We start from the raw sequence: 25862 nt of genomic DNA, 5'->3' as shown, positions 1-25862 counted from the left end.
TGATCTCCTGTGGACACCCTTCAATGGCTCATGTAAAGGCTAAAAACAGAAAGATGCTACACAAAAGATACCGCAGTCAGCTCAAGCAAGGGGTTATTTTTAGATCAGAAAAGGGGGAGGAGGAAGGGGGGAGAGAAAGAGGGAGGGAGGGAGGGAGGCTGGTCTGGGGTTTGCAATCTAATTTGATCCCCCCCCCTTATTTCTATCAGTGGTATTTTCCATACAATTTTATTCTTTCTTTTTTCATTCTTTCTTTCTTTTCTCTCCCTCCCCCCTTTTCTATTCCCCCCTTTTTGCTCCTAAGGAGGGGGTTTGTTTTGGGGGGTTGGGGGAAGAGAGCGCAGCAAAGCTTAGCTGAAGATTCTGGAGTTTTATAGCTCATTCCAGCTAGTGGCCTCTCTCTGCCAGTTGAATTAATTTGATACTATTTTTGAAAGTCAGTGTTTCTAAGGGAGACCTAATGACGCAATGACGTCAATGCAGGTCAATAGCACACACTGGAGGAACTGACTGTGCTATCGGGAGCCAAGGGCTGGGAGCCTTTTCCAAGACACACACACACACCAGCTATTGCACATACACACATACACACACAATTTTGCAAATAATAATGATGATAATACTAATAATCCCCGAGTGGGGCGTTGAACAGTGTGTATATATGCCCCCCATATAGTCATTATGAATATGCCCCCCCAACAATTAAAAGCAATGATGCTTGCTTGCTTTTTGCACGCACCTACACCCCCCCTTTAAAAAAAAATCTTTTAAAACTGTGATCAGACGCACTGCAGTGCAAAAAAACAAACAAAAACATCCCTCTTTTACCTGTCAAAGCAGCGTTATTGATACACACACACACACATTTGGCTTGTGAATGCAATGCACACACAGCATTAGGAGCCTATAAATAGAGCTCGCGAAGGTGCGTGCATTGGCAATTTACTCCCCAAACGGTCGCGCGGGGGGGGGGGCGGAGGGAGGGAGGGAGGCTTGCGAACGTGGGTGATGAGTTATTCTGCTCTGATCAGTTACTCAGGAGGTGCCTGGATTGGTGGTGTGGGGGTGGATGCGTGGGTGGGAGGGTGAGTGGGAGGGGGGTTTGCTTCTCTCTGTCTCCAAGTCAGGCAGAGAACACGAACTGATTTTTTTAGGGTTGGTTTTTTTTTGGTGTGGGTTTTTTTTTTTTTTTTGCCTTTCTCCTGGAAGAGTACAGAGACACACATTTCGCGAAATCTACACAGCCTTTTGCTAGGGTGCACACACCGCTCCAAACGCTGGAGTTTTTATTTATGTAATCTCCCCCCACACCCTTTTCTTCACTTCGCAGTCCTCTCGCCAAAAAATTCCCTAGAAAACCATCTTCTAAGGCGTGTGGGGAGGAAATCGGTTGTGTGTGGGGCTTCCCCCCCTTTTTTCTTTTTAGGTGGGGGGTGTTGTTGTTTCATTTGATTTCTATTTCATTGTTTTGGTGGTTGTTCTTTCCTTTGGCTTTTCCGAAATGCTTTTTGTTTTGTTTATTTTGACACCCACCCAACCCCCCCTCTTTCGCACACATAAGTGGAGAAGATGTGGCAAGGTAGGTCTCTCTGCACTCTGTCTCGCTCCCTCTGTGTCTCTGTTGTGTTTGTGTGTGGTGTGTGCACTTGTGCTTTTGCTTTTTGCAAAGTTTTCTGATTTCAGTTGCCGGATGCTTTTGCAAAGAGCAGACTTTGCTGATTTGCTGTTGCTGACTGCCTTTTGGAAAGCTGCACGATGCATTGGCCAGCAAACCCTCCCTTTAGGAAAGCAACAAGGAGGGGAAAGTTCTCTAGACTGCCATGGGTTGTATTTGCAGTGTGTTGAATTGTGTTTTTTGCAAGGGGAGAAATTAAAAGCGGTGGGGTGGGGGAGCATGCCACCTTGGGAGGATAAAGGTGATAGATCTCCCTGCCCAATCTTTTTTAAAAGCCTTGTCAAAATTGGGGAGAGGGGATACATATATATGAATGAAGTTTCCACCCATCTGGGGCAGACCTTGCTAGTCTCAGTTTGCTATACTGGGGCAAAGGGGAGAAGTGCTTTATTAATGAATGAAATACTGATTACATAAAAGCTGTGCAATGTTGCTGCAGAATCAGGGCAAAGGTAAGGAAGGAAAGATATTTTGGGGGCATAGAGGGATTAGCCAGCAAACTCTCAGATGGACTATATAGAGGCAGAATGAGATGTGGGTCTATAGGGAGAGGAAACCAGGACTCCAAGAGTCTTCTTTGATGCAAGAGTGAGAAACTGCCACAGTCTCCAACCACCTGTAGAGGGAAATCTTTATACACAATAATTCCCCATCCCTCATAGCGGTGTCTAGAAGAAAACGAAAGAGAACATCCAATTCCAAACTTTGGTGGGAATGCAAGAGCCAGATTTATTCAGGGGTGTCTGCAAATTGCCCATACTCTTTTTGGCAATTCTCTGTTGGCTCACAGGAAGCCAATGGGAAACAACACACCGATCCCTTGGCACCCACTCAGGCTGTCTTCAGTGCCGTTCCTCTTGAAGAAGTGAATAGCAACAGATGTCTTGCCCGAGAAGTTCTGATTTATCGTTCATTTCAAGGTGCTTTCAGGATAGTGGCTATTCCAAGCCTGTGTTTTTGTTCTTTGCAAAGTCAGCCCTAGAAATTAGTAGCTATCACAACTGCAGTCCTGAGCATACTTTAAACTAGGGTGCAAGTCCCACTGAACTCATCTGGCACATACTTGTGAGTTAGCATGGTTAGGGGCACATGGCACTCTGTCCAGGAGAATGGGGAAGATCCTGGTTTTTGACCACCCCTTTGCCCCGGGGAGAATTTGGTTCAACTCCAGGTTGATTATGAACAGGGAGTCGGGAAGGAAGAGAGAAATAGCAAGCAAGAGATAATTTTACTGCTACTTGTGGTGTTGACGCTACAACATCTTTTAACTCTGCTTACAGTGACCCTGATTCTGACAGTTGTGTGTACTGGGAGCTGCTTCATTAGAATCCCATGTAGAACAAACTGCGGATTCAGGGACAAGAGCTGCAGAGTGGAAGGCTACCATCGCATAGTGGTAGACTGAATATTTCAGCTTACACCTGAAAAAGACTCGGAGAGCTGGGAGTCTTAAACCTAAAGTTCATGTTTATGGCACTGTAGGATGGAAGAGCAACAGTATACAGACCTACGGTGGTGAACCCAACATTGTAGTCAAAAGACCGGTGCCTCAGTCGTGCTGTGACGTCAAAGGCTGTAACGTGCCTAGCTTTAGTCAAGGCTTTCAGTCCTCTTTGGAGTCTTGCTATCAGGGCCGATCACATATTTCTCTTGATTTGCAATGATGCATGGACTGCGCTTTAGGTTATAAACTACCAAACACCCCTCAAGTCGCAATGCTAATTTAAGTACCCTTTGGTTTCTATGCCTTATCTTATATAGCCATTTATGTCCTGAAATGGATACATGCAGGCTAAGCCACAATATCCCTCACATCAGCAGTCAGATTCACTGTAGAACGTAAAGTCTACAATAGTCATCTCTGGCTGTTTTGAGTGGCTTAATGAATGGTGGCAAAGGGCAGAACAATGGTTGATTTCCCCCTGCTCTCTTCATTGTTGCACCAGGTGGGTTCAGTCATTACGTGCCATAAGACTTCTTCATAAGGCTTGGTGCCACTAGTTGGACAGCTGTTGCTTCTGTTAAATTGTTGATCTTCTCAGACCTACCAGAAGTGGTCCACCCTCCTGCCCTGCCACCTCACCTGGGGGCTTCAAATCGGAAAACACAAAACCAAATCCAAGTTTACATGAAACTTCCTGATTTGTCAATCAAATTCTGCTCTGGGCAACTCATTTTTGCCGTATCCACAGTTAGACAATTAGACGATGCTGTCTCTAGTGAGCTATGGTTCTGCTTCTTGGGTCTCAAGCTGAATGAAACCATAATGGGTCAATGGCATAACATTTTAGGGCAGCCCTAGGTGATGGGAGCCTTTCTTAACAGGAACAATTTACGAGCTCTTTTCATGGACGCTGATAGTTGCAAACCTGGACACAGTTATGCCTGTATCAGTACCATTCAACTTAATTGGGCTTATGTACAGTGGAGAATTGAAGCCTTGAAGAGGAAACTGATGCATTTGGTCCATGTTACTGACAATGAAGTGATTGACTGGTAGCCATGGAATAAACCCGGAATCAAAAGAGTACGAACATATAAGGGACCGTTTTGCAAAGGTGAAAACATACTTCACTTTAGTGCAGAAGAACAGAAATAGAGAATGGTGCTCAATTTGACCAAAAGAAGAAGAAGAAAGAAAATACATGGATTAGTAAAGGGTGCTGGGAGCACTTGAGATTTTATAAAAGAAAATGAGGTAGCTACAATGGGTCATATTGGTCGTGATGTACAGAACTCTGGCTTTTCACACACATTTGCTAAAAATAGCCGACAGAGTGGCATCTGATGGAAAGACCTGCTGGCTAAACATTATATCTGTATGTACAATTATGCATCACTACAATACAATAAACCAACCATCTCTTCTATAGGTGAATAATAGTTTACCCCTTTCACAGCTGGTAGTGTACTATCACAAGAAGAGTCTTTTAGGTTTTTTACTGCAAATTCCAAAAAGCAGAGCTTAACTCGTTAAACTTTTTCTCTTTCATATTTGAAATATAAACATGAATAATCTAATGATAAATAACTAGGAAACTGTTACAATGCAAAGTGGATAATATAGTGAACCTTTCATTTAAACATATAATAACACCGTGTAGATATTTCAGGCTGCAACCCTACACTTACCAGAAAGTAAGCCTCATTGAACTCAGTGGGACTTAGTTCTAAGTAGGAATGCATGTTAATATATGAAAATAAAATTATATTGTTGGCATCTGGATGTACACCCCAAAGGTAGGTAACCTAACCACACATTGTTTCTGCTTTCATATACCTCACCGAATGATGACAATTACAGCTATTCCTAAGAAAATTCATTATTCAGCAATTCAGCAATTCCTCCAATACTTTATGGCTGCCAGGCTACTGTTAACTTAGAAACAAGTGATCTAAACCCACCGAGGAGCCAAAAACCCAGAAAAAGTTCTATACACTTACTTGGGTATATGACATCTTACTTTTCTTTGAGTCTGTTTTTGGATTTCCACAAGCCATATGAAAGACATGGCAGGTCTATGATGAACCAGCACCTACGATTTGGAACACATCTTTCTACTGTCCCACATTGGCATGGGCAGTCTTTGTTCGGCAGCCCTGCCTGTTCTCGGACTATTCAGAGTTTAAGGAAAGTGGGTGTGAAAAATAAGAAGAAATGAAAAATATAGGGTTGGATGTCCAGCACAACAAAGGATAGTGTAAAATTATAGCTGAGAACATGGCATCTGGTGGCTACCCTAGTATACATCATGGACACACACACACACACGCTCAAAACCAAATGAAGAGGAGGATGTCATGCTCTCTGAGTATAACTGAACATTTTTGTTCAAGGCTTGATGCTGTGATAGACAGGTAATGCCTCTTCTAACAGCACAGCACATTTTTAAAGGCCAGACCACACAATAATACAACTACCATATTTCTATTTATGCCATGTCCATTCTTTCGTCAGCTGATGACTTCTGTCCTAGCCACTGACACTCCCCTAATTTTTGGTACATCAGCATTTGCTGCTGCTGCATCACTATGACTGGAGGTAGAAGCTTAAAGTTACTGCCTAGCTCACTGGAAATAACTGGTATGGTGCAGGAGCCATGCTCCCCCATCAAGGCTTTGTCACCAGTTGCTGTATGTCCAATATGGCACTGCCTATAAGCCACAGTGAGGCTTGGGCCTGATATTTTACTTACTTATTATCTATAAAATTATAGGCCGCCTTCTGGGGACTAACCCTCTCAATATGCCTTACATGTCATAAAAACACAATGCAGATTCTAATTACCAAGGCAGCAGTATTAACTATCATTTTAAATGCACAGGTCAGTTAAGACTGATAATAAATATCTCAGAAGAAATAAAAAAAAAATGCATTCTAATATAATCCTCTGAAATAAGGCCTTATGAGAAGGCAACCCACAATAAATGGGTTTTTAAAACCTTTTTAAAGTTTGCCTTTTTAAGGGCATCTGCACCACTTGGCAGGCAGGAATACATAATCTGAAGGCCACTACAAATTGCCTTGGACAAGCCATCAGTGCTCAGATCTGGTTTTCCTGGTGTAAATTAGGAAAGATATGCGTTCATAGAACATGAGTTCACGGGAACATGAAATGGATTATATACTTTTCATTGAACCAGTTAATGTTCAAATGACTGGATGTGAGAACTGAATTTACACCGAACCATTCAGAAATGAATATTCAAAGCAAACTTAATACATACACTGACTAGCATGCTATATCACCAGGTTGGGGAACATTAGGCCAGTGAAACTACTAAGCCACCTTTCTTAAAAATACCCATCTTCATAAAAATAACCCTACCCCTAATAATTGCACTGATATCTACTAATTATAGGGTCTACCAAGGGTCATAGATATTGTTGTCCATCCAAGCAGCTTTTCTGCAGATGAAACTCATTCATTGTTTTCTGCCAGGTGGACAACCCTACTGCCATTTCCTTTTTCTCCCCAAACACACATCATTCACTACTATGACTAAAGATTTTGGTCCACGTAATACAGAATTAGATACCTAGATTGAACTGCTGTTTTATGTCCAGGGCAATTTAGACAACAATTCTGATAGTATGTATAAGCAGGCACATAGATTCATTGTTTCAGTGCCAGTACAAACGATGGAATCATAGAATTTTAGAGCTGGAAGGGACCCTGAGGGCTACCTTGTCTAACTCCCTGCAATGCAGGAATCTCAACAAAAGCATCCATGGCAGATGGCTATCCAACCTCTGCTTAAAAGCCTCCAAGATATTTCCTATCTTTCAGCACAAGGTGTCCAAGGCAGCTAACAATAAAAATATACAAATAGAATATGAAAGCAAATACTGGAAAAATAACAAAAACAACAATAAACCAAAGAAAGAGCAGGTGAAAACATCAAAGTAATTAAAAACAACCATGAAGTCTAAATTCTCATTTAACTATGAGTAACCAGCTGAAGGTCTGACCAAACTGCGGGAGGCAGTGGAAGACAGAAGTGCCTGGCGTGCTCTGGTCCATGGGGTCATGAAGAGTCGGACACGACTAAACGACTAAACAACAACAAACCAGCTGAAGAGTTGAAATATTTGACTGATGGTCAAGGGCTGTGTCCTGCTTAATATTTTATCAAATACATTATGGCTACTTGACTGGTAATGACAATAGATCATTCCTCTACTTGCTGTCAACAACAAAAATATATGGAGGTTTTTGCCAGGTTTCACTTAAAAAATAAATAAATTGCTACTTATTTTCAGTCAAGAATTCCCTAACTGAAATCTACCAATAAAATCTTTTTATGGATCTTTCTTAAAAGTCTTCATTGAAGAAGAGTTTGTCTAGACTTCTCCATTCCTCACACCCCATCACATCCATTGTTGCTGGATATAGAAAATGGTACCAAATACCGTTATGCTATGTTGGAAATCGAAGAAGAATGGTGCTCAAGAAGGCCTTAACACTTAACAAATTTCATATTTACATATACTAAAGAAGCAGTTATGTTATTCTCAGTGTCTCTACAGCACTGATAGTCAAATTTCTTGCCTTCAAGGAACCCTTTTGAAAGGAATCTTGTCAGCTTCCAGATGTTGTACTGCAACACCCACCACGCTGACCATTGGCCATACTGGCTGTAGATGATGGGAGTTTGTTTATTTCATAAAATTAATATACCACTTGAGAAAAAATAACCCTCAATGCAATTTGCAGAAACAATAAAATTATCACTAAAAAAATTACAACCATGATTTAAAACATACAGAAAGTTAAAACCACAATAAAATAGACTAGATCAAATAAAATTTCATACAAACTTCCTAAACATCTAGGTAGGCTTGTCTAAATAAGAGCTGGAGTCCAACTGCATCTGGAAGACTACTAGTTCTCCACCTTTGTTCTAGAGTAATAGGCTGCAACTTTATATGCTCCAACATTTATCCGGTGAAAACAGGGACGTCCCATTCTGTGATGATAATTTTACTATTTATACCCCACACATTTTACTGGGTTGTCCCAGCCACTCTGGGCAGCTTCCAACATCCATAAAAACATAATAAGACATTAAACATAAAAAAACACTTCCCTCTACAGGATTACCTTCAGATGGCTCATGGGTTGGATAACTCCATACCCTCTAACATTTTTCCAATGAAAATAGGGACATCTTAAGGAAAAGTGGGACATTCCAGGATCAAATCGGAAACCAGGATGGCTTCTCTAAATCAGGGGCGTCCCTGGAAAATAGGGACACTTGGAGGGTCTGCAACTTAAGTTCAGACCTAGGACTCACCCTTAGCCCAAACATGCATAATGAAACCTGCTTCTTAATTGGTTTTGCCATGAATATGCATGGTTGTAGTGATGCTACCCAGTTGTGAGTCCTGTGCTGTACTTTATTTGAGTACTGTTCAGCCTGCCATTAAGCATTGTGAATGGAAGCTAAGGCCATAAACATTCCCAACACATCCCTGTGAATGAATGTTGCAGGAGGAAAAGACTGGGGATAGAGGTCAATATATCTTTTTGGGAAATTTGTCTGCTGCTATTGATCTTCATGTTGTGGAACCCCTGATAAGTTTTTGAGGAACGTAACAGTTTTGAAAACCAGCATTTTACATTTTACATTTCTTGTGAAATAATGACATTCTAAGCTTTCTTAACTAGGCATGGTGAAAAGTTTAATTCAGTCTGCATTTTAAAGCAAACTGACCTCATCTGCCTCTCTTGGATTCGAATGTAATTATGCTTCATGTTCCACACTTTTGCAGTATGGTTATCAGTTCAAAATAAAAATAAAAATGCATAAAAATAAGTAGGATAAAATAGTTTAGTAGAGCATAAAATGCATTTAAAAACATATCTTGTAATAAAATATGTATTTAGACACAAGTATTTATATAGATTTTTATTTTTTATTTTTTAAAAAAGCAGATTTGTGTGGAAATGGGGTAGAATGGACTTACGAATAAACATGTGCAAAAATCGACATGAATCGGAAACAGTCTCATCCATCTATCCCTATTCATAACCCATGTTCATGGCTCTAAGAGCATTTCTAGGCAAATATCCATTCAAAATGCCTTATAATCAAAAACAACAAAAGATAAAAAGATCAGTGATTCAAAAATTAAAAACTTAAATCTACAATTCAGCAACAATCCACATTTTTTTAAAAAAAAAACTGCATCAGAAAAAACATAGATCAACCAGATCATCAACCCAGCTAATAAGAATCATGGCTAGAAGTTTAACTGAACCAAAGATAGGTCTTTAGAGCCTCCCAAGAAGCCTGAATTATAGGCATTTGACACGGGTCCAGCGGCATGGAATTCTACAGCAGCAGGACCATCATAGAGAAATATCCACTTTACTAACTAAGATAGCTAAACACTGTCACATTCCAGCAGCTTCAGAAATTGCTCCTCTGGCAACCTGCTTAGAATCTTGCTTAATTAGTTGCCATTAATTTGATTTTAATTGATTTTTATAATGAAATATTTTTAGAATGTGTGAATATCTGATTGTTTGATTGTTGATTGTTGTTAGCCATCCTGAGCCCGGCTTCGGCTGGGGAGGGCGGGATATAAATAAAATTTATTATTATTATTATTATCAGAAATTGGAAGAAAGTTCCACTGTTTAACATGACTTACTTTCCCTAAGTTAGGACTGCATTCTGCAGTAGTGTTGACACCCAAGAACAGAGAGGCAAAAAGGATGGATGCCATGCTATCTTAACCTTGGTCAAATAACCATAACAAAACTTAAACGGATACATCAAAGACCAATGATAATGCCAGAAAATAAAGCTAAGGGTTGATTTTGAAGAATTTCATTGAGAACATCCTCCACAGAGCATTGCAGGTGGATGGGTCCTTTATGTGAGTCTTTCACATTATTTTCTCATTTGTCCTGTGTTTGTCTTTTACTTTTAAATATTTTGATACTGTGGCTTGGATCTCTAAGAAACTCTGCCTTGCAAATGCTTCATCTTCTGTTTATACACTTGTCGTAAGAACGTAAGTAAGAAGAGCTCTGCTGGATCAGACCAAAGGCTTATTTAGTTCAGCATCCTGCTTTTCGCAGTGGCCAGCCAGTTGACTATGGAAGGCCCATAAGCAGTACATAATGATAACAATCCCTTCCTACTGTGGTTCTCCAAGCCACCTTCCTCCAGTCATAAACAAAATCATGCTCTTGACACTGAAAGGTATACGAGTTTTGTTTAAATGGAAAAAGTCAGTGCTGAATCTTGTATCCCAATCCACGCCCAATTTACTTGGAATAAAGTTTCATTTATCCAAAGGGACTTATTGTCCTTAGGATTAGAGTGCTAGGTAAGTGAAGCAGAATCCCAGCAGACAGGTTTGTATGTTGCTAGGGAGTGTTCTGTGGGTATTATATAGTCTACCTATTGTTGATACAGTCACTTACTTAGTTCTGCTTTATACAGCAGAGATTGGTCTTAATGCTGTCAGTGCTTAAAAGATCATGCTTATTCACAATTAAAATTTAGAATCTAATGAACTGTAGAAATTTTTGATTTGTTTCTCCATCCTCCACCAGAAAGTATCACAGTCTTCACTACGTATACTGTTAAGGCTGATTAATTTTGATTTCTATATTGATTCATAGGAACATCCATCTCATACTCTGAATCTTTTGGTTATGGGATAGTGCTAGAAAGAATGACTTACTTGCTCAACAATTGTGCAGATAAATGGTAATATGTTGGGCAAAACAACCATGCCATTAATAGTATATTCATAATACTCTTGTAGAGCTTAACGATTTGCAATGAGAAGTGGATAGATAAATCCATGAAGCTGGCTTATAATGCCAGGTCAGTGTTGCAAACTGTCCTGTATTGTTTCCTCTGACTAGCATCAGGGTATCAGGGATGATTTCCAGTCCTGCATCTGAATTCCTTTAATTGGATTTGCCAGGGTCAGAACCTGGATTCTTACACATACAAAGTACAAGTTTTATGACTGATGAGCACCACTTTATAAATCAGTTAAATGGCACTGGGAGTACAGTGGTACCTCGGGTTACAAACACCTCAGGTTACAAACACTTCGGGTTACAGACTCAGCTAACCCGGAAGTAGTACCTTGGGTTAAGAACTTTACCTCAGGATGAGAACAGAAATCATGCGGCGGCGACGGGAGGCCCCATTAGCTAAAGTGGTACCTCAGGTTGAGAACGGTTTCAGGTTAAGAACGGACCTCCGGAACGAATTAAGTTCGTAACCAGAGGTACCACTGTACTGTATAGTTTCCTCCTTCCTTCCTTTGGCAATCACTTGTAGCCAAGTAAGATGTATAGTATGCTATTCTGAGAAGGAACTGTAACTGGTTCAGCTAATCCTGCTCTTGTAACTCTACATTCCTCATTTCCTTCTCAGCCATGCCTTCAATGGACTGCACAGCCTTCCTCAATCTGATGTCCTTCAGATGTTTTGACTCCAATTTCCATCATCCCCAGCTGGCATGACTAATGGGATGGGATGATGGGAGTTGCAGTCCAAAACTTCTGGAGGGCATACAATTAGGGAAGGCTAGACTACAGAAATCCTTCCTATCTCCTCATGCATTTTTTCACTCTACTGAACAGCAACTATATATTGATTTGTATTCAGTGCTAGTCCTACTCAGAGTAGACCCACTAGAATTAATAGGACTAGCATTGGTGATGATCCATTTTCTGAAGGTAAATTTACTCCTCCGAACTAAGTAACGCTAAGACATTTCTGCATATTTTAAATATTGTCCATGGTTTGGTTGGTTATTATTTATGCATATTCCTTCCTTTGAATTTATATATTTACAGTTTTGGAAACAAGGGTGCCTTCCATTAACTGCCTCTCTGCTTTTCTTACTCCAAAGACTTGGAAGCAAATCTACAACTTTTACCTATCTTTTATACTTATACCTTCATCAGTATACAATTTTCTCAAGACCATGGCCAGAGGTTTGTTCATTATAAGGGCCATGGATCTTGTTTGTAGGAAGTTCAGTGTACATCAAATGTCAGCAACAACTGTAGTAAAAAGAAAAAGAAAAATCCAAGGTGAATTCACTATCAATATATTTGAAATACAAGGTTTTGGTTATTGTTTTCTTGATGAGAAATTAAAGTGTTGTCACTTCTTTCAATAGTGTGCTCTCTTCTTGATTTCATTATGCTGATCGCTTTATTTTCTAAATTCCAATTACTTTTCACTCCTTGCAATATCTTCATGGGTTTAGAAAGGGCACGATTTGAGACAAAGTTTGCAAGGGCTCAATCCCACCTGCGGTGTATTTCTGAATATCTCGACTAGGCCCAAAACAAGTGAATTACTATTTAAAAGATATGTTGCTCTGATCCTGTGCAGAATGCACTGCCTTCAACACTGGACAGTCATATAGCTAAAGAAACGGTGCTTCCATGATTTGTATTATTGGAAATTCAAAGGCCATTGGTCCATCTTGCCACTATTATTTACTCTGAACAGCAGCAGGTCCCCAAGGTCTCAGTCAGACTTTTATCCAGCCCTACTATTTAATATCCCTGTATTAATAATATATATATAATATTAAAATTATTTAATTACAATAAATATAGAAATTAATTCATCTTATCAGATACAAAATACAGCAGATGATGTAATATGTTGGGTTATCCTTAAATGCTAAAACTGGCTGTAGATTATTGATGAAACACAATTTTTGCACATATGTAATGATGACATTGATGTGCAATGTCTGATCCACTTTCTTGGGGAGAAGGCCTGGATTTTCTACTCTATTCAAACTCTATTGACAGAAGCCATATCTATTAATAACAACTATAACAGCATTTGGCCTTCTGTCATGTGGGTTTTTCCATTTCCAGTGTAACGTACGTTCTCTCAAACCAGTATTTGAAGGGATGGTTTTCAAAGTTTTTTCCTGCCTTTATATTATGGTCTCACATGATAGGTAACTAATTTTAAAAGATGAAACCTATTTAGATCTGAGCAACTCATTTCTCAACTGGAAAGACTGGTGGTGAGGTCTGTTGTGCAAGGTAAGTAAAGAAAATAAGATGATAATGCTGACCCTTTGGTATTCCATAGGGTGTACACTGGATTATATCAATCACTTTCCTATAATTACAAATGGCAAAATCGTGGCCTATCTTCAGATTTGTTAACCACTCTGGAAGACTTATAGATGAAAAGCAGTATTGGGGTGTTTTTAACAAACACTTACCTTTCATCTCAGGATATATGCACTAGCACCAGTGGATCAAGAGTATATAATAATCTTCCACTAAGAAAGTGTACAATGGTAAAGTACCTCTTCAGCCCTCTGCAGTAGTAGGGCATAGACACAGCTACCAAAAGTGAAAACCAACAAGGGTTCGGAAGAGACTTTGGTAAAAGGTGGACCTTTGATGTTGGTTTGGCCAAAGAAAAACAAATCTAGACATCACTCTCTCTTTTCCCTGTTCCTAAATTTCTTCTTCATCAATTCATTCAAAAATTCTGAGTGTTGATAAGAATAGCTCTCTGTGTTTCAAAGACTAAGGGAACTTAAAACCAGGTATGGCTATGTATATTCTTTAAAGCACTCTCTTTTTTCAGACTCATTATTCAAAGGACAGGGGTATGAAATGGTTGGGGGTGCTTTGATTTGTGGAGCATACCCATTAAAAAAGCTTGAACCTATTTCAGCGCCCGGGATAGCTCTAGTGGTATAATATTATTCCATTATCAGGTGGTGGCCATCACAATTCCATCTGAGTAAGAATGATAATACTCTTCAAAATGGAGGAATGAGTGGGAGGTCTGTTGATTTCATTATATCCCTGTTATCATCAAGCCTTAGTTCTTTGGAAAGCAAAAGATTGCTGATAACCATAACATATCAAATTGAAAGATAAAGTCTCCTTTTAGTGCAAATAATGATCTAGAGAAGCGAGAACAGCAGGGGTGGCTTGCTAAAAGATTCCATGCTCTCGAAACAAGCATTTCTTGAGGTTTGGTACTTTCACAGGTGATGTGTGCAGAAGGCAGCACACACCAAATGAGACCAAGACTGTGGACAGTTGTGTCCACTTTACCAAGTCAAAATAGTTCCTGTTAGAAAAAGCTGAGCATACTCTATCTTTCAAAAACCTTGTAGAACATGGAATAAGGAAGAGGAGTGATCTCTGAATACCCATGGCAGACCTGTTTTTAATTCAAGGAGAGAAACCCTATCATTTTATAGCCTGGCTATCTAAACTGCAAAATAATCTAGACTGCATAGCCTGATGTATCAGGGAGATGTAATTAGTTCTGTGTTAATTCTAATGTTTGCCACCAAAACAAGTCCATCTGCATTGCTACTTTCATGTTTTGTATAACAGGACCCATCAACCTATACTGGCTGGGCCGTACCATAAGAGGATGGCTCTATTAACCCTGATGTCTGTTAAGCTCTTTGTTGGAGAAATGAAGGCCTAGCTGGGGAATGTATGTGTGTGTCTAATGTTTGTACTAATAGTTTGTACTAATAGTTCAGTACTGGATTCAGGTAGGTAGTCGTGTTGGTCTGATGCAGTCGAAATAAATTAAAAAATTGTCCAGTAGCACCTTAGAGACCAACTAAGTTTGTTCTGGGTATAAGCTTTCGTGTGCATGCACACTTCTTCAGATACCAGGGTTTGCTTTACAGTACTGAACCCAATTCAGTACTGGGTTTACTTTAAGCTGGCCCATCCTAGGCTGTTCCCCTGCATGAATTTGCTTTTTTAGAAGCATACTCCTAATATTTCACCAAGGCCATGTAGCCTTTAAACAAAAAAAAAGATGACGGAAAGTTGGCTATTTGAGTCAGGCTAGCAAAAGGGAGAGTAAACTGCTGCTTTTGTTAGCTTACCATAGATTCATAATGCTTTATGGGGATTTTGTATTGATTTAATTGTTGCATGCCACCTAGGGTGCCTTCTGGCAGAGAGGTGAGTCATAATTGAAGGAGACAGACTGACTGACTGACTGAGGTACATGGGGACATGCAATGTCACTGCATCTGATCACAGCTGCCCAAAGACAAAGAGTGCAGCATGGTGTGTTTTTCAAGCCAAACAAGTCTCCCTCATGTTAGCAACATTTTAGATGTAATCTCTTCATCTAGGTGTATGAAATACCCCAAAGTTGCTGCCTCAGTGGAAGTCGTTGGCTATGCTGGTTCTCTTGTTACTTCCACAGTGACGTTGTATGGATGTTATACAATATATTGTCTACTATAAAAAAGTTGATAATAGCTGGCACAGTTATATACACAGTGTGTATGTGTGTGTGCTTGTGCACAGCTGTGCATAGGGGGGTGTGTGTGTGGTTTAGACTGTAAATAACTTCATGTGTCTGAGCGTCCTTTTTCATCTGGGCAGACAAAAAGTGGAGTGGACTAGTTGGAAAGAAATATCCATTTGATTGTATGGTGCAGGATGTACCTTTCAACACTTGTGGTTTCCACTCTGATCCACAGAACTTTCTGTTCCCCTTGGATGCGTATGTGCATGTGTGCGTGCTTTCTTAGTACCGTATCCCACATTTTTCATTTTTGCCCAGATGCCTCGTGTCATCCTCCCACAAACACGAGATCTTTAAATATAGCAACAGCCCATTGAGTGCTTCTTTGAAGATGCTGGGGGGGGGGTGTATTAAAAAAAGAAGAAAAGGGAAGGAAATGCCCATTCTGCTTTAAAGGTCCTGATTAATCCACTTGAGGATATACCGTGGTTTTCCCTCTCCACCCACACCTATCTTTCAACCTCAGTGTTTATTTTTCCTGCCAGTGCTTGTAATCTGGGTCTTTGCAGACACATATTTGTAATGGAGATTGGGGGGGGGATATATGTGAGGAGGAAATACCTCTCCCAAATAAACTCTAAATTTGTCAATATGACAATCTTCTTGGGGTTGATTGCTGTTTGATAGATGGGTACAGGTTCCGTGTGTGTGTGTGTGTGTGTGTGTGTGTGTGTGTGTGTACCTCTGTAACATCAGATTTAGTCTTGTGCTTAGAGACCTATAGCAGTATTATGATTTTTAATTGCAATTTCATTTGTTCTTTTTGCCTCTCTCTCTCTCTCTTCCCCCTCCCCTCTAATCTGGATCATTGCTCTCTGTAGCTGATTCCGTGGGAGACCAAGCAGAGTGCGTGGGTGCAGAATATAGAAAGCCAGAGCCATAGAATCTGTTATTTGCGTCACTCTAGGAGACGGGGCTGTTTGCCTGACAAATATACAGAATTAATCCCAGCTTTATCAATATATGGCTTTTGCTACTGTAGCCAAATAAAAGAGTGAGAGGTGTGTGTGTGTTGTATATGTGTCTCTGTGTGTACAGGAGGTGGGTACTGAACATTATTCTCTCCCCCCTCCCCAGTTTTCAATGTGTGGGTGTGTGAGTACAAGGGAGGGGCTGTTAATATGCTGCTACCATTCCCCTCCTGTTTGCTTGACAAATATGCAAAATCTCAGGTTTTACATCCCTTCCCCCTGCTCTGCTACATCAAAATACAAGAGATACCATAGGAGATGTCCCTGCACAATGTGCATATATAGTATGCTTTGGCTTCTTTTGCAGCTCGATTCTAGGAGATGTTTTGAAATATATTCAGCTCCCTACACAACACTCCAAAAACACCTTTGTCTCCCTTTTCCTTTCCCCCATGCATTGTGTGTGTGTGTGTGTGTGTGTGTGTGTACACACACATACACATACACACACACACACACACACACACACACACACACACACACACAATGTACAAAAAGGTGCAACACACACTCCAATTGTGGGGCTTGCTAATTAACTCTTTCCCCCAGATTTGAAGTGCTTTTCTGCAAGCACAAAAGCTCCAAGCACAGACATCTTTTATGATGAACTGGAGCCTCTGAAGAGGAGAATCTGAACGTGACGTCAATAGCTGATAACTGACGCAGCCTTGCAAAGGAGTCTCAGGCTGGCTTCTTGTAGCCTGCAAGCCTTAATGGTTCTATTTTTCCCCATCTCCCTTCGTAGTGAATTACTAGAACGCAATCGCGCACACACACATGCACGTTCTTTTAGAGAGTGTGTGTGTGTGTGTGTGTGTGTGTGTGTGTATTTATAGATTCTTTAGTCTCAAGACAAAGGATTTTTAAAAAACTGGGGTGGAGAAAGAAGAATGTTAAAAACAACCTTTCTTTGTGCTGTGTAATTCACTCTGCAAGATTCTCTCTTTCTCAGAAAAACAAGCAAGCTTGCTTGAATGCCACATTTGTGCATGAGGGTAAAGTAATGCATGGCTGTTGTGTGTGCTTCTGTTTTTTGTTTTTTTACGTTTACTTTATTAAAGACACAGCAAGAACGCAGACACAACAATGCTTGCAAGGCAACAGGCAGAGAGTCATATTCAACATATCTGTGAATGGGGGGGGGGGCAAGGTTGAGCAATAGGGCAATATGGAAAGCGATCAATATCAGCCCTTTAAATTCTCTGCAACGTCGCACCTAAAACAACTCTGAATGGTGAAGGAGAGAGAAGCTGGGTGGGGGAGTTGGGGGCAGGTGGGAGACTTAATGCACATTTAATATTTTGGACGTAACGTTCCAGCGAAATGCCTTTGTGTGGATTTTTTTTTCTCCCTAGCACTTGCTAAAAATAGCATCAGGGTTTTGATCGCGTTCCAGAAATAGACAGAGAGTTGCACTTGTATATAAACGCCAGCGCGGGTGGAAGAAAACCTGGACATCACCGCAGTATATTTTTCCCAACTACTGTCTGGAAATTAATTGTTGGATTTTCCCCTCTCTCTGTCTGTACGTTCTCTCTCCCCCCCCTCGCTCCTACCACCACCACTTTCCCTTCACTCCCTACCCCCAACTCTCTTCCCCTCCCATTCCTACCAAAGGAGTTCCCGTTTGGGTAAGTAGTAATATTTCTTGTGCATGCCGCAGAGAGAGTGACGGTGAATCTTGCCTTTATTTTATGCATGCTTGGGTTTATTTTGTCTCTCTTGCTATTTTTATATTAAAGGGGGAGGGTGGAGGAAGAGGGAGGGGAGAGTGGAACATACTCGTCTGCTTAACGAATTTGGTGCATGCACGGAACCCAGACACAGGGAATTCTTGCAGAAAGGGGAATCACCCTGTCGGTAAATCTCTGAATCAATAGCAAGCTGCAACTCTCTCTCTCCCTCTCTGTCGGCGCTATTGAGTCCCTCTTTCTCGAGCTCTCAGTCTTTTTTTTCCCGGAAGGGTGGCTAGACGCAATCTAATGGCAAGGCTCCTGTGTAGCTTGAGAGAGACGGAGACCGAGACGGAGCGAGAGATAGAGATTCTCTCTGTAGATTGCATAAAGGGATCATGGAATATGCTGACACTATCAATTTGCTCTTCCTCGCGCTCTGCTAAGAAGCCACCCAAGCGACGCTTGCTGGGAGCTGTCCGTGGATACGGGTGCTGAAACAGCAGCCCATTCTGCTTGTGGCTCTTTGCCTCTGCAGAAGCTCGACCTTGTTACCTTGCTCTCGCTTAGGTCACCCTCACTGCACGTATGCCAGGGGAGGCGGACAGGTGGGTGGGTGAGGGGCTACGGTGAGATGGTGGGAGACAGAAGTTGTTCGTTAAATGCTGGGCGCTTCCCATCTAAGTCAGGTTTTCCCATCGGGTGCGTAAAAGCGCCGCTCTGGTTAGACTTGCCTGCCCCTTTCCCGCCCGTGCGTTTGAAATAGCCCGCACCTGATGATGGTGCCTCTCAAAAGAACAGTCTATAGGTTGTTTTATTTGGACTCACCCCTTCTCCTCCCACCTCGTTTATCCCCTCCAAAATGCCCACACCTTCTGCCTATCGTGTTGTGTGTGTGTGTGTTTCTTATTGCCCTTCCTTCGCTTCCTTAGAGAGATCCTCACCAGATGAGTTGGTGGAATGACTAAAAGTGGGGTGTTGAGGATTTGTTGTGGTATGTACCGAGCAGATGCTCCATTACCTTGACGAAACAAGCATCAATCATCCTCCGGTACCTTCCCGAAGCCGGGAATGTTCTTGTTAGCCAGTGACCATGCCGATTCAGAGGCATTCTAGCTAGGCAAAAGCCATGTCATCTGAGTGCTTTGAAACAGAGACACAGCGCAACACTCACATGCATGAATCCATTTGTCTCAACAACGGGGAAAGGGTGGCTGTATTCCCAAGGGGGAGGCACTTTTAGTTGCAGCCATAAGTCAGCAAGAAGCGATTGGGGGGGATTTAAAGCGGGTAACAGTGAAGGAAGGGGATTTAAAGAAAGCAGCAGAATCAACTGTATTTATAGTGGACCTACCACACGCAAAGCTCAGCATCACTTACGATTCTTGCAGACAATGAGAAAGATGCAGTAAAGACCACCGGGAGAGCATTATAGGATGAATATAGATAAATAGGCTTGGTCACAGCAGCCTTGGCTCATATTGCATGCAATAGCTTGGACATTTCTTGCCGCTGAGACAACGCAAGCCTAAGAATCAATTGCTGAGCACACCACCCACTGATGTCCCTATGATGTATAGAGAAGCCATCCTTTTCTTGGGTTTTCGTGTCTGTATTTACAAATGGGTCGTCTGAGAACAAGCAAAGTGCTTCCAAACACTTTGACATACCGTTCCATATGGACATCAATGAATTATATACACACACAAACTGTGAAAGTAATTACAAGCAATCCAAAAGCTGCCGGTCCTTTCCGAGTACCCACCCTCGCGTCCCCTTCCCTCAGATCTCCCTACCCTACCCTCACTTTTGCCAGATCGTCCTCGCACATCTCCTGGCACAATGCATAAGATTACCCTTAACTGGATCCTATTAAATAATTCAATGGTGGCGGTGTAATTTTGGTTGCAAACTGCACGGATTTCCAAGTCGTGACTGTAAAAGTGAGTAATGTGTGCTGGCTGCGTCATGGCTCCAGTCACAGATGGTTCCAAACTGAGGAGGAATCGTGACTTCGACTTGAGACGTCCCCTCTACATGAAAAGACCATCCAATCAAAACGGCGTCAGGGGGGCATCTGGACTCCTCCGAGGCTTGCTTGCTTGCTTGCTTTTTTGCTTCCTGATCCGCATGTGTGTGTTTCAGATACTATATATATATACTATATATATATATATATATATATATATATATATATATATATATATATATATATTCACACACACACACTACACACACACCTATCTGCAACAAGTTGCAGGAGGAGGCCGGAGAGGAAGGGGTTAATCCTGGGAAAATTTTCTGCACTTAGCAAGATCGTGACCCTCCCACACACTACAGTAGTTTATACATGCCTGGGAGGAAGGGAAGCTTTGCCACGAGTTTCCTTTAAAAACAAAAGGGGGGAGAGGGGGGGGAAACCACCCCAAATCCCCACACACGCAGAGGCACACATACTCTGGGGGAGATGCTGCTTCCTGCACCTCCAAGCAAGGATCCTATCCTACTCAATGGCTGCTTGAGCGCCTGGCAAGCAAGGTAAGTGAAGGGGGGAAAGGGGAGGGGGCTTACAACTTTGTTGTCCTTCCTCCGCTCCTCGCTCCCCATGTCTGCGAGAGGTGCCAGTCTCAAGCAAAGCAAGTTGGGAGCGAATCCGTAGCAGCAACAGCAGTACTTGAAGGGAAAGAGGAAGCAGGTAGGGCTCAGTAGGAGCTTGCATCTCGACGAGGCTGCGGTGCTGCTGCTGCTGCTGCCGGAGGGCTGGTGATGCTGATGCTGCTACTGCTACTGCTGCTGCCGCTGCTGCTGCCGCTGCTTCTCGGGGTGGATTTGCTTGGGGGGAAAGGCAACGGAGAAGGTAGGGACTTTTGGATCTCCCGGTAGGAACTCCTGTGCTCTTGAGGCGTCATTGTAGCTGCGGGGTGCAGGCAACCAGGAAGGGAACTTCCAAGTTCTTGGGCTGACTCGTGTTGACTCTCGGTAGAGGAGGATGCCTTCTTCTCGAACTTTGCCTAGGGAACTCCGTGGCAAAGTGGCCACTCTCGAGCTGCGGCAGAGGAGAAGCACCTTCGCCAGGCTTCCCATTCCCAGAAGACCTGTGGAGTTAGTTCAGTGTCGTGCTCTCGCAACTTTTAGCTGGGGAGGCGTTTCTTTCCCCCTCCACCCGCCACCCCCGTCCCCCAGTCTGTCTGCGGGTGTTGAGCAGAGGCTCAGAGAAGGCACTGCGGGGCAAATTCAATGGGACTCTCGCCCCCAGCGCTCCAGCAACCTTCCTAAGTCATCCCAACGCAGTTGGATCTCACTATGAGTTATCCAGCCGATGGATCAGCGATGGCCACTGCTTGACCTCCCCCAGTGGGCATTTCCTTGGGTGGCACGACTTGGTGACTGAAGGGATCAGGCTACCCTCAGCGGATCTGAACTTTTGACTTGTGGCTTCTTGCGCCCACATGGCGCACAACCAGGTCCTTGGGGTAAGTGTTTTGTTGTGCTGTGTTGTGAAGCCTAACTGTTCGGTTTGATGCCTTGCAGGCTGTTTGCAAGTGCCTTCTCAAACCCCTGCTCCTACCCCCCAGCCCTCCCCATCTCCAACCCCGGGGCAGACAGCAAGGATAAGTCTAACAGGCATAGCAACATTATGGAGCGTGGTCTTGTCTAGGGTTTGTTGAATAATTAGAAATGGAAATGTTTCTTTCTCTCGCTCTTCCCCCTCCCCTTTTTCTGGGGAGGGGGAAGAGGGAGAGGGAGAGAAATGTGAGGCTCCTCCTGATTGGCGAATGACGATTTTAGCCCGCACCAATGAACGGCCGGCCTCGTCTCTATTTATTTAGTGCTCAGGGGGAGAGTTTTCTCTTTACGCAGCGTCCGTGCACAGCGCTAGACCCTCTGCTCGGGAGCAGAGCGATGGAGGGGTGTGGGGGGAGCGCATTCCCAACTCTGCCTTGCTCACAGAGCCCCCTGATTCTGCAAGCCCCTGCTCCCGGCCCCTTCGCGGGGAGGGGGAAGGCGGTGGAGCGGGGGCTGGATGTGAAGGGCTGGGCCAAGGGAAACCCCCCCTTCCCCTTCCCCACCTCCTAGACTCTCCTGAGTTGGATCTCTCGGTTTGGGCTTGCAGAGGGACTCGGTGGGGATGGAGCGTGTGTGAGTGAATGGACGATGGGGCGGATGGTGTGATCCCGATAGTGTCTGGGAAAGCAGCCGTCGGCCGTCTTGGGGTGCCTTGGATATTTGAATTTTTTTTCCCGTTTTGGTGGCAGCCGGATGGATGGATGTAGGAAGCCACGGGAGACTTTGTCCTTCGCGAATCTTTTTGCGGTCTGGGCTTGCTGTATATAACTACCTAGCCGGGAAGCCCTTACCCCAAAAAGCATTCGCGGAGGGCGCTTTCGCCGAAGGAGCAGCAGCGCGACCGCCGAGCCTCGGACTTATCTAGATTTTCTGGGCTTCCCCCCCCCCCGCCGCCTCTCCTTTCCCTTTTCCTCTGTAACCCCACGACCCCCTTCTCCCCCACCCAGCGTGTGTGTCTCGAGAGAATTAAACTCCCCCCACCCTCGTCCCCACTCCCACGATCCTTTCGTAGTTTAACTTTCTTAATCGACTTCTGCTTGCTCTTTTCCGTGGATGATTTCATGCTACTGCCTTTTTTTTCTTTTTTAATGAAAACCTTCACAGAATAAAATACAATAAAACTTTCTCAAAAGTTCAGAGGACGCCCCCTCCCACGCCAGAAGGGTGTGTGATGTGTCCCATCCTCCTCCATCCCACCAGGGATGGAGTTGGATGTGTAAGTCCTCCACTGAATTGAGAGACAAGTGTCGACAAGTCTCTCTTTAAGATGGGGAGGGTGAGGGAGGTTTCTATCGATTTCAGAGTGGGTGGGATACTGGGGGATCACCCCATAAATAGCAGGGAGGGGGGACTCACAAATCGGCCCCGATTTAAGGGGAGACTCCTGTCATCAGGCGATGCCTCCATTCCCCACCCCCATCACTTTCAACCTCCTTTTAGGTAACTTCCAGTCCTCCGATTCCCGAGGTCTCCCCTTTTCCAACTCCAAATGGCCCCGATCGGGGTAAAAAAGGCCAGATCCGGGGGGAAACCCGGCCGAGGCGTTGCTTTTGGACGAGGTGATTGGTAGCGAGCGAAGCCGCCTCAGCCCAGCTGTCTAGCACTATTGAAACTGCCTCGCCTTTTCCTTAGCCATGCACATAGCGCCGAGGAGAGTTAGAGGCAGCCTGCATTGCTTTGCCTTTCCCCTTTTGCTGTAATTAGCAAGTCGGATTTCGTGGGCAGGAGAAAGAAGGGGCGTTAGGTGAGGAGGAAACGTCCCCCCCCCCTCCTACGAAGACAAATGCACCTCGGCCTGGACAGACCAGACGAGGGGCGAACAGCAAGTTGCCCGTGCAATGAATGCCCGGTTGTCGCAATCTCGGGGCCTATTGGGTGCAAAAGCCTCTTTGGAAGGAGGAGGAGGAGGAGGAAAGGTGGGAAACCCAAGAAGGATCCTTCTCCAACTCTTGACAACTCTCAGGGATCCCCACCCCCCACCCCTCCTAGCCAACACACAGAGAAAGTGCTCAACTCCGGAAGGAGCGTCTCTTGCTTGGGAGAGAAGGCTGCAGTGGAGACACTGAGGGCGAGGGACACAGCCGAGGCTGAGGGCTGCTGTTTCTCCAGAGATAAAAGGGGGTTTGACAGGCTGGTGGTGTTGCAGAAAAGAGTAAAAGTCTGCCCAGTTGCTGAGCTGGGATGCAGGGCAAAAGCAAAGGAGCGTCTCGGGTTTCTTCCCCACCTTTTCTCCCCTTCCCCACCTCCTTGGCCAGGGTTGTTGGCTGGCAATGGAGCTGGATTGAGGGAGGCAGCACTAGGTGGGTCACTCCGCCTCGAAAGCAACGTGCATTTGCCCAAGATCCCCGCTTTTCGCCTTCTTGCACAACCACCACCACCCGAATCCCCCCTCTCTGCCGATCCTCCCAGTCTCCAGCAAGCCCTCTGAGTCTGGGGAGCGTCTCTGAAGGGAAAGGCGCACACAGGGCAGAGAGGGGCGCTTGAAAGGGAGGGAAGTGCACGGATGGAGCAGCCACGACCAGAGCCTCTCCTTTGCTGTGCGTGTGTCTTGCCCATCCCTGTCGCAGGAGAATCCCAACCTAAGCAATCTGGGAGGGGAGGGGTGTCTGAGGAGGAACGCTTGGAAAAACCAAGCCACCGTGGGTTAGCTCCCTTTCTTTCGGCTCTTTGCATTGGCAGCCAACTGTTGCTACCAGTCTGGGGGAAACTGCTGTAGTTGCGGGAATCTGAGCTCCTTCTCTCACTTCCAAGCCGTGCTCTTCAATGCGGGTTAAAAGGGCAAAAGCAAACCATAGCGCCTGTCTCCCCCTTGCCTCACCACCACTACTGCGTATGACTGGTATTTTTTTTATTTTTTTTAGGAGGGAGGGGACATTTTGAGGGGGTGGCTTTCGACTAGAGGGAAGCTCCGTCAGCTCTGCTCTGCAAAACCGCGACAGGCTCCCTTGCCCGAGGTGGCGGGCAACAACAGCCCTTGCTCCTTCCAAATCTCAATGATTTGGGCGTGATCCACTCAATCTGAAAGATTGTCTGCTCATTGGGGGGAGGTTGGGGGATCAATGGCGTTCTTCTCAGTGAAGGCAATGAGATCTTTCCTAAGGATCTAGAGACCACGTCTAAAACACGAGCAAGGCCTCATCCTCCGTTTCCTTCTCTCCCAATGAAAAATCCTCACGTCCTTGCAGGCAAAGGCTGCGGGGAAGCTGGGGGTACTTGCTTTCCTCCCCCTCCCCCTGCCCAGGAAAGGGGGAGGTGAATGGCTAACCTTTTTTCTGTTCCGCACGCCTCGCTTTTATGCTACCTTTTCTTATTTGTGAGCAGAGATCGTTCTCGAAAGATGCAGAAAAGTTCTATCTGTCCTCTCCAAGAAACTCCCCCACGCCACCATCCCCGAAATACTTTAAATGCCCCCACCTTTAAATTTCGAGGGCACGCTAGGAATGGCCCAAAGCCGAGACTACAGCTGTCTGAAAAGACGAGACGAGCTGAGTCAGGTGGAAGAGCCAAACCAACGTCCGTCGGAAAAGGCAAGGGATATTGTGAGAAAATGATCTTTGGGAGAAAGGTATTTAAAAAAATCAAATGTATAGCCAGCCACGCACCTTCCCTTTCTTTCTAAAGGAGCCTTTAGCCCACTTAGCCTCCCATTTCTGCGTGCCCTCCACCCTTATCCATGCGACGTGTCTCCCAAGAAGTTTCAAGGACGTCCGATGTAAGCAGAGGCCAGATGCTCTTTCGACTGGAGGTTGTTGCGTCCCTCCCTCCCTCCCTCCCTCGCCTCTTTCCCACAGAAGCAGCCTCCGTGTCGTCCCCCCTTCCATGCAACAAGAATCCCGTTTGCCCTGGGAAGCGCTAACGTCGAGAACGCTGTGCTCCTTTGCAGGTGGTGGCCCCGTCTGTCCGGGCTGGCGGTCCGAGGGGAAGGCCTCACTCTGGAAGAGATCGGATTCCGAGGGAGAGGACGGAGAAGAGGACTCGCCCAGTTGGGGGCTGCAGGTGAGAAACACGTAAACGCACACGGAAAAGAAACCCCACAACCGCGTGAGCAGCAGGGTTAGCGCGAAAGGTCACAGCGGTCTGGAGAGACTAAGCAAAAGAGTGCAAAGAGACTAAACAACGCGCGCCCTTGAGATCCGTCCCGCC

The 25862-nt window shown here is 44.2% G+C and overlaps 1 protein-coding gene across 4 annotated transcripts in view; it reads left to right on the top strand.

The window, feature by feature from the left end:
* The first annotated feature begins 1478 nt into the window (after nucleotides 1–1478).
* Nucleotides 1479–25862, top strand: part of LOC309327394 (uncharacterized protein) — a 105275-nt gene continuing 80891 nt past the window's right edge. For 2 of the 4 annotated variants that reach the window (XR_014150531.1, XR_014150532.1), the window contains exons 1-2: nucleotides 20977–21625; nucleotides 25603–25715. Coding sequence is in view for 2 of the 4 variants with exons in the window: in XM_081836647.1 (XP_081692773.1) it covers nucleotides 1502–1579; nucleotides 18097–18110; nucleotides 25603–25715 (205 nt within the window). In the remaining 2 variants the exon portion in view is untranslated. Of the gene's footprint in view, nucleotides 1580–18096; nucleotides 18111–20386; nucleotides 20691–20976; nucleotides 21626–25602; nucleotides 25716–25862 lie in introns of those variants that run through there. The other 2 variants (XM_081836647.1, XM_081836648.1) reach the window with 2 other exon arrangements.

This window comes from Podarcis erhardii (assembly GCF_964252035.2).
Source record: "Podarcis erhardii genome assembly, chromosome: 1".
NCBI lineage: Eukaryota > Metazoa > Chordata > Lepidosauria > Squamata > Lacertidae > Podarcis > Podarcis erhardii.
This window is presented reverse-complemented; position numbering and strand designations above follow the sequence as displayed.